The sequence below is a fragment of the Podarcis muralis genome, chromosome 12, assembly GCF_964188315.1.
Source record: "Podarcis muralis chromosome 12, rPodMur119.hap1.1, whole genome shotgun sequence".
NCBI lineage: Eukaryota > Metazoa > Chordata > Lepidosauria > Squamata > Lacertidae > Podarcis > Podarcis muralis.
Window position 1 is genome coordinate 2,572,181 of NC_135666.1, and position 9,517 is coordinate 2,581,697.

The 9,517-nt window shown below is 42.0% G+C and overlaps 1 protein-coding gene across 2 annotated transcripts; it reads right to left on the reverse strand.

The window, feature by feature from the left end:
* Window positions 1–1,152: 1,152 nt before the first annotated feature.
* Window positions 1,153–9,169, reverse strand: LOC114607923 (GTPase IMAP family member 9-like). 2 transcript variants are annotated; one of them, XM_077916671.1, is made up of 3 exons: window positions 8,996–9,169; window positions 5,376–5,440; window positions 1,153–2,363 (listed from the first exon to the last, which is right to left on the reverse strand). In XM_077916671.1, the coding sequence occupies exons 2-3, from the start codon at window positions 5,413–5,415 to the stop codon at window positions 1,702–1,704; spliced, it is 702 nt and encodes a 233-aa protein (XP_077772797.1). In that variant the 5' UTR covers window positions 5,416–5,440; window positions 8,996–9,169; the 3' UTR covers window positions 1,153–1,701. The 2 variants fall into 2 exon arrangements, with proteins under 2 accessions (XP_077772797.1, XP_077772796.1); XM_077916670.1 differs by lacking the exon at window positions 8,996–9,169 and having other exon boundaries at window positions 5,376–5,760.
* Between the last annotated feature and the right edge of the window lie 348 nt (window positions 9,170–9,517).

Consider the following 9,517-nt stretch of genomic DNA (forward strand, 5'->3'; position numbering starts at 1 on the left):
TGAGCTGGTAATTAAGATTCCTTGTTGAGACACATGTAAGATATATTACTACTTATTTGTCATTTATAGATGTAACAATATATAGCTCTTTGTGTTCCATATAAGGACAGGAGGATATGGGTGTATCTTTTAGGATTGGATATAGCAGGCAGCCAATAGGAATTTCAACCAGGCTGATTGGACAGAGGCAGCCAAAGGAGGAGCAAGGGAGCTGGGCTGAGGGAATATAAGTGCTGGCCATAATGGCAGGAGGCCAGGCCAGAGCTTGGTAACCATATACCACTGTGCCTCTCATTTATTTGTCTGACAAATAAATTATTATTTTAATTTCTCTATTGCTGCGTTGAATATTTCATTCCAGCTAAGCGTTAACCACAAGCAGGGTGCTACAGGATCACTGCCCTGAAAAAAGCACTTTATTGGGGGAGGGGAATTGTGCTGTGAAATTGTGTGAGATCACAACAACCAAAATGGCCGCGGTTCCCTCACCAGAGAAAAAAACAGGATGTCCCAGTTTTCCCAGGACACTTGTGGAGAATGCCTTAAGTATGCACAGTATACAAACTCAAGGAAAGGTGTGAGCTTTTGTGGTACAATGAAGTATGACAAATCACACTTGTGGGGGGAGGGGCTAACAAAATAAAATTGGCAGAAGGTTTGGAGCATAAAGACTCTTTGCAACCGATCTGTACAACTTTATCATTTGCACAGCTAAAAATGAAAGCAAGACTTCATTGACTTAAAACAGCAAGGGTTAGCATAAATTGAGTCTTGCCTTCTGTGCGAACAATTGTCTGTGGTAGGAACTCAGCTGTGTTATTTGGGAGTTATTTTTTATGCATTTCCTAAACTGTGCCTTCTGGGCTAGAGTGGGATGTTTGCTCAGTGTTTGCAAGACATTGTATTATGTTGTCAGAATTTTTAAAAAGAAAAAGAAATAAGATTAATATCACTTCTTTAAACTAAATAATCTATTAAGCCCAGGAACCACAAGTGAAGTGGCTGGGGTAGTATTTTTAAGGTCATTTTTATTTGACTATTTCCACCATTTGGTTTTGCTTTTGCTTCAGTGTATCAATACTGAAAAGCCTAATGAAAAGATTTATGGGAAAATTAAACGGAACAGGAGAAATGAAACATTTGCATTCCAAATAAATGCACAATGGTGAAAACAGGTCATTTATTGGGACAGAGTGATTTTTCACCTGTTGTTAAAAGTTGCAAAACAACGAAGCACGGGATGGAGCGATGGAGAAATTTCAGAAACAACAATCTGATATGATGGAGAACAGCAACAACCAGGGAAAGAAAGACATAACATCTTATGAGGACAGGAAGAAACACCAGGGACAGAATAATTCCCACACACAGCAAGAACAAGGATATAGTTTGAGTTCCTCACTTGTAGTTTTATAAATCATATAATGTATCAACACAAATAGAAGTTATTGTCATGGAATTCTACTCAGTATTTCTCCACAGCAGAACTCCAGTGTATAGTTAGGAGAGCAAAAACTTAAACATGTTGCAGGATTCCCCCCAAAACAGACCAGAGACAATGAATATTTCATCCAGCAGAGCTTTAGTGCTGCTGAAGGCAGATGAGCATCATGGTCACAGATCCAATACATTCAGGATTGGCACAGTCCATATGAAATCCAGTTGCAGCAGACTTAACTTAAACTTACAATAACTTAAGCCTTATCTCCAGCAAGACGTAAGCCAACTCCACCAAGACATGTCCTTTCTGAATTGTTCTTCGGTGTACAGTGGTGTTCTGCCATTGAGTGCCACCAAACCATCAATCATCTCAATGAGCTCCTTCACCTGACTCTCCTTTTCTTCTCCATCAGCCACATTGTTAAAAGCAATCAATCGTCTTTCGGACATCTCAATCAGATTCTTCAGGTGCCCCTCAGCGCCTACTATGAAGTCATTTATAGTTAAATGATTCTTATCTAAGTCATCTTTATAGGTGACTAAAAGTATCAGATACTTCTTTCCTTCATCCTTGAAGAGGCTTTTCACTTCCTGAAATATTTCCTGGTCCTCCTTTGTGATCTTTCCTGCTTTTATCACGATGAGGATGGCGTGAGGTCCAGGATAGACCATATCAATGCACTTCTTAAGATCATTTTGCGTGAAGCGTTCCTTAATTTTTGTATCAAAGAACCCAGGTGTGTCAACAACAACAATTGTCCTGCCATCTACAGGGGCTTTTTTACATTCACATATCTGAGTTGTTGAAGCAAGTGCATATGCGCTTTTAAATTTCTCAGCCCCCAGGATGGTGTTTCCTGTTGCGCTCTTCCCGGATCCGGTTTTGCCAATGAGCAGAATTCTCAATTCTTCGTCTGCTCTGGCTAAATAAGAGATAAAAAATACCATGTCAGCAAAGTTCCTGAGACTAACACACACACACACACACACACACACACACACACACAGGCTTACAAATATTTCATAGGTGTGCTACTTATTAGTTACCTAATTTGTTTTACAAGAAAGGCGATTCTGACTAAACGTCAAGAAGAACTTTCTGATGCCAAGAGCTGCTCAACAGTGAAATGGACGTCCCTGGAAGGTGGACTTTCCTTCCGTGGAGGTTTTTAAGCAGAAGTTGGCTAGCTTTTAAATACTGCCACGGGTGCAGTATTGCAATTCCTGCATTGCAGGGGATCGGACTAGATTAATAAACAACTACCTGACTTTTAGAAGACATCTGAAGGCAGCCCTCTTTAGGGAAGTTTTTAAAGTTTGATGTTTTATCATTCATTTATTTTTAATAATTTATTTATTTTCAGTGCAAAATTACAACAAAAATTACAAACTCGTCATGTTTTTCATGTTCTGTTGGAAGCCACCCAGAGTGGCTGGGGCCCCCCAGCCAAATGGGCAGAGTATAAGTAATAAATTAATATTAAAGTAGTATTATTATTAGATTACCCTTGGGGTCCCTTCCAACTTTGCAGTGCTGTGATTCTATTGAGGCTACAGTGGAACCTCTGTTTTGGAATGTCTCTGTTGACAAACATTTTGGAACTCGGATGCCGTAAACCCAGAAATAAATGCTTCGGTTTTCAAACACTTTTCGGAAGTTGAACATGCTGCGCAGCTTCCATTTTGAGTTTCCCTATTGTGTTGAGGCTTCTGTATTGAATTTTCAGTTCGCAAACATTTCGGAACTAGAACGGTCTTCTGGAATGGATTACGTTCGAAAACCGAGGTTCCACTGTACAAGGGAAATTTCCTACCCCTTTTTCTCTTGCCAGTTGAGGGTGCACAGAAAATGTGTTGTGGTGTTTCATTCCAGTGGGCACCCTGACCACAGTTTCTACCCTCAGCATGATCCAAGGAGAAGACCTGTTTGTGGCCACCTTGAAGCCATAAGCGGCACTCCAGAGATTTGTGGTGGCAATGTGAGATTTGTGGTGGCAATGCATGTCCTGCCCTCCTGGAACTGAGCCAAGACTTGCTGGAAGTTTCCCATTAACTTTTATTGAGAGACAGCTTTGGCATTTCAGACAATGCATATAGACAAGGTGCATTCTCTTGGGCGCTCACTGCTCCTTCCTAGGTGTTGACCCCTCTGCTGTCTACGTTTCTCCCTCCTTCTTGATCAAGGGGATGCGAGTGGCATCTCCAAGATTTAAGAAGGTTAAGAAATGTTTTTCCAGTGTTTAAATAGGCCTTAAATGCAACATTGAGCAGCTGTTTATCATAAATGTGAAGTTTTTGTTTTTTCAAATGAAAGCTTGCTTAAATGATTTTTACGTAAGGGCCTGATCAACCCAAAAACATGGCAAATATTGAACAACTGAGCAACTTTCCTAGAGTGCAAGACCAACACCAATAATAATTATAATAATAATAATAATAATGCAATCCCATAGAAAGGCCAAGGCAAAGACATCTCTCTCATGAAATGTCCAAACCTATGCCAGGGACAAGGCGACATGGTCAAGATGAAAGCCCTAAGGGGATTCACCAGGTGGTGTTGCTGTGAGTATGTTAGAGGTGTGAGACCAGAGAACTAACTTTGACACCTGGAAACACACAAAAAGGCAGAAACAAACAAACTGCATTTTCAGTTATTGGTGGACCTTCCTGCTAAATGTAAAGCACAGACCACTATTGAGAAAATGTTTCTTCCAAAGTGCTATAATGCCACAAGTAATTTAGTAACAAAATGCAACATGTGTTATTTTTATGAGATATCCTATATCCAGCTATGTGCACTGCTACACTTGCAAACATACCAGGTTAACATTTTGTGGGGCAAAGAATTTTTTAAGAAAAAATTAAAATCCCAAAGGGGTGATTGAAATAAAAAAATTAAGGTCTTATATATGCAGTCATACCTCAGGTTAAAGAAGCTTTGGGTTAAATCTTTTCAGGTTGTGTCCCCGTGGCGACCCGGAAGTACTGGAAAGGGTTACTTCCGGGTTTTGCCACTCGCACATGTGCAGGCGCTCAAAATTACATCATGCTCATGCGCATGAATCATGACCCACGCAGACGGGCAGACATGGGTTGCGTTCTGCTCAGGTTGCGAACAGGGCTCCGGAATGGATCCTGTTCACAACCAGAGGTACCACTGTATAATAAATGTTCATAAATGTACCAAGCAAACATGTACATAAATATATAAACCACATGTCTGAAGCAGCACAGGAAAACAGCCATGAAGCCATTTTGGTTCCCAAACTGACCAAATGTTTTCTCTGCAAGGTCAAAGGAAAATGGAAAAGCGTCCCCTTTGTCTTTTCCTTCACAAATCCTGTCTTAAGGGTATGTCTGTGTGAATAGGGTGAGCCTGTGACCTGGCTCAGGAACTAAGTATTTATCATTACAAAAGACTGGCCAGGCTCCCCAGGGTATCCAATCAAGTGAGCATTAACAGGTAACCTGCCAGACAGGAGATAAACAACCCACTCAGATTTCTGTTGTAGACCACCCTTTCTTTGATGTAGGTATGATGTGTCTGGGGGTGGTCTGGGACTCCAAGGCGGGCAATTTAAAAATGTCTATATAGGGGCGGGCACACCTGGGTCCTGGGTCCTCCTCCTTTCCTGCATGAGAGGGGAGCAGCCTGTTGCAACAGTTCAATAAAGATCAGGCTTACGAGCTGCTTTGCTTCTCAATATTCTCTGGTTGGCCTCTGTTCTTTTCTCCGACCGATGGAGAACTTACAAAGGACTCTGTAAGGGCTCTTGTGTCTCCCATAAGGGAATAAGGGCAGATTTTCGTTTATTACATGTGTTTCCCCTGGGCTCATCCTTCTCTGCCAGTCTCTGCCATCTTGAAGTCATAAGCAAACCATGCAGAAATTTGTGGTGCTACCTCAGGATGGTCAGTATCAGGAAAAGACTCACCTTTGGCCATGTTGCCTGTCGCAGAAAGACAAGCTGCCATCAAGGTTCACAGTGGTCCAGAAATCCTGCATTAAAAACACCAAAAGTCATTTGCAGAACTCCTGAGGGTCTCTCAGTGTTGGAAACTCAGTTTCTCTCTGTGGACTTTCCTGCTACTGGAGTCCTTAGCCAAAAACAAAGTTTGGGGAATACGTAAATCGGTCCTCTCTGATACCTAAGACTGGTAGCTAAGGAAGCAACATTCAATGAGATAAAGGTTGCTGGCCCTCTACCTTGGCTCCAGTGAAAAAACATTGAACTCCTTGTGAGGGGTCCAAGTCCAAAAGGGAACCATAGAAACTGGAAGAACCAAAACTTAGAGGTCCTTCCATTGCTACTTGTTGTACAAGGCAAGAACATTTGCAGTGTAATAAAAAAATTCAAGGGTTATATATATATATATATATATATATATATATATATATATATATATGCAGGTTTTGGTGTCCTCGGGTGTCTTCCCGTGTAAAAGTTGGGGTGTCTAGGCGACGTTTCGACGAGGTCTCACTCGTCATCTTCAGGCTGGTGCTTTCGGCTTCTTGTTACTGGAACAGAGCAGGATCTCAGTGTTTGAGTTCCTATAAATACTGTTGAGGAGGTGTGGTGTATAGCCTCCAATGTTCTGGGCAGAGAGGAAGTTCCCAGGCTAGTGTGCCTTTTCTTCTTTTGTTCCTTAATTGCTTGAGGGATATCTTGAGTGATTTCTTGAGTGATATCCTGAGTACCACTTAGGTGGGTCATTAGGTGTGGATTAGTTGCTAAAGCCTTTGTGTCTTGACCTCTTGAACTTTGTGAAGAGTTTTTCTGAGAAGATGGCTGTACTGCATTTAGTTGTGCTCTGGCTTGGCTTCGTGTATAGGGGCGAGCTGTGGTTTTGTGGCCTGTGCCAGCCAGATCTGTGTAGGGATTGCAGGGGGGTGCAGCATCCGGAGGTGCCACCATGGTTTGGCTACTGGATGGTGTCTGTAATTTATCTGTGGAGAGGGTCTGGGTTTGGGTCTGGTGTGGTTGATTGGTGATGGCGTTCTGTGTGCCTCTGGATCTGGTGTCAGTTTTTGTGGGGAGGGCTAATTTCCAGATGTCTGGCAAGCGGGATGTGTCGTCACGCTTGTTCATGTTGTGAGGGTGTTTCTCTATCTCGATGGCTTCCATGATTATTCTTTTGTGGTGATGTTCCATGTTAGAGAGCAATTTGGAATCTGCAAAATTAATTTCGTTATATATATATATATATATATATATATATATATATATATATATATATACATACACACTAAATGTTCATAAATGTACCAAGCAAACATGTACATAAAAATATAAACCACATGTCTGGAGCAGCACAGTCCTGAAACCATTTTGACTCCCAGACTGACCAAATGTTTCTCTGCCAGGAGGGAGGGGGTGAGGGAACCTCCCCATTGTCTCAGGAATTAAGTGATTACCATCTCAAAGGAATGGGCAGACTACCAGGAAAGGCAATCAGATAAGGCATTATCAGATAACCTGGCAGACAGGGAAAACAACAACATTCAAATTTCTGTTGTAGATCACCTTTTCTGTGGTGTAGGTATGATGTTTGTGGGGAGTGGTCATGGATAACAGGGCAGGGAATTTAAAATGTCTATATAAGGGCAGGCACATCTTTGCATGGGGTCCTCCTGCGTGTGAGGGGAGCACCCTGTTGCAGCAGATCAATAAAGGTCAGGCTTACTAGCTGCTTTGCTTCTCAGTATTCTCTGGTTGGCCTCTGTTATTTTCTCCTACCGATGGAGGACCTACAAAGGACTTCCATAAGGGAAGCTCAGTTCTGGGTAAACAGGGTTACATATCAAACTCTAAACCGAATGATTTCACCTGAGAACGCCCCTTCTACATTCTAGTCAGTTTCACAAGAAGATCAAATCAGTCAACCCAATCTAGTCACTTTTACTGTGGGGTCAGTAAACTTGGCAGGCTGATTTTCAGCATTTCTTAATTGTGCTATTTTACAACAGCAGAACAATGAACAGAGGAGGAGAATGAGGAGCCCGCAAATCAGAGCCAGAGGACTTACAACCTCACAGGTTTGCAGCCTGAACCCCCAAACCTGTACTTTAATGTCACACCGGAGAGGGAGCAAGCTTGTTTTCTGTTGCTCCAGAGGGCAGGACCCAAACCGGTGGATTTGATTTACAAAAAAGAAGATTCTGACTAAGCCTTAGGAGGAACTTTCTGAAGGCAAGAACTGTTTGATGGTGGAACAGACTCCCTCAGAAGGTGGTGCAATCTCCTTCCTTGTAGGTTTTTTAATGGTCTGGGAATCGGGGGGGGGGGGCTGTGCCTTTTTGGAGGTAGGGCGTTTGTGGAAGCTTTTACCACCTGACCTCTCCTTCACACGCCTCCAAAAAGGGGTGAATGCTTTTTGTACATCCTGGACTTGTGACTTACAATTTGGCTGGCATGCATGTCTTTGGTATGGAAAGGCGAAAATTTATAAAAGTTTTATGGACCATATCCTTAGGAAGAATCTGTATAGAGTTTGGGAGAAATATAAAAATCTGCTGGAAAGGAAAACACCTTTATGGCTATCTCCTATCAAGGCTATTACAATTAAGAGAGTTAATATGGATAGACAGTGGGTGACTTACAGGGAATTGCTGTATTTTACAGGGGCAGAACCTAAACTGAAATCAATGGAAAATGTAAGGAGCCATATTACGGATTGGTTGCAATACCATCTGTCACGTGAAATGTTTAAAGTAGATAGAAAGAATGGTTTTTCAGACTAAAGCTCATAATTCAAAAAAGAACTTCTACAAAACGAAGAGGAACTTTTGTTTAAAATGTATAATCTGTTATTAGACTGGGAAACAAAAGACGAGTCCTTTCTGTTGGGGATAATTCAGACGGAAATTCCCAGGTGTCCGAAAAGGTTGTTTATGTGTGCCACCACTGCGGCCCGTGTTCTGTTAGCCCCTAATGGAAAACGAGCGAGATCCCAACCAAAGAAGAATGGCAACTTAAGTTGACAGAATATGCACAACTTACAGACTTAACATATAAAATAAGAGAACAAGAAGAACATACATTTAGAGAAGATAGGAAAATGTTTATTGAATATATGGGAAATAATTGTGTACAGCTGAAAACGCTGGCAGCATTAAGATAAATTCAGCAGTGTAAATAAGTCTTGATGGATGCAATAATGGAATACCGAATGGTTTAGTTTTTGTAAAATATGCAGGGATTTATGATATCCAAAAGGAACCTTGGAAAGAAAAGAAGGGAAGTCACTGATATTTTAAAGATGTAAAATGAGTATTTTCAATTGTAAAACAGAAAATTTAATAAAAATTATATAAAAACAGAAAGGGGTGAATCCTTGGCATGGATTGTGCCCCCCCCCTTCCCCTTCCTTTTAGAGCATCACCCAGAAGGGCAGACTTTGACTCCAACTACCAATCGCCCCTACAAAATCAGATGTGGAAGGAGCATTCTGGTATTTGTAAAATATTTTGCCATCCCCCACCCTCCATTTCCTCCTGCAGGAGGGATCCCCACCTCTGCTTAATTCCACCAGAACAGAGGGGTGTTTTCACTACCTTGACTTCTGCTGGACAGTTTTCTCAGCCTGGAGGTGTTGCTGGTCTGGCTGTTTCTCTCTGCAGCTTCTGGCAGCCTCTGACTCTCCCCGTCCCTCTCAGAGCTCTGAGTCTGGCGCAGGTTTTGAGTGCACATTAATAGCCGAATGTTGGACATATGGAAAGCGAAAGTGTTTTTTTTCTCAGTTGATTCATCCAGTTGCACATCCATAAAAGGAGAACACAATAGCATCGAAAGAGTCCGGCTGGTGGGTCAGGCAAAAGGGGTCTATCATTGTCCAGCAGCCTGATGGCTCTGCAAACCAGATGCCATGACAGGAAACTCACAAGCAAGACGTAAGCTCAGTGGCTTTCCCCACACTTGGTGTATTCAGAGGCAGTGTACTAAAAGCAGTGATAAAAGCCTGAATATAGTGGAAGCAACACAAAATATCCTCGATACAGCCGATGAGGCATCCCCGAAACTGAAAGCCAAATCCCAAGTTCCCCCCGAACCATCGTTAGATCAAAAAATGGAGGAAC

What these genes read in the sequence shown, in the direction of transcription:
- LOC114607923 (XM_077916671.1), bottom strand. Translation starts at nt 5,415, where the DNA reads ATGGCAGCTTGTCTTTCTGCGACAGGCAACATGGCCAAAG. An exon ending in GACAGGCAACATGGCCAAAG is followed by an intron (nt 2,364 to 5,375) that starts GTGAGTCTTTTC and finishes TCTCTTATTTAG; the next exon opens with CCAGAGCAGACGAAGAATTG.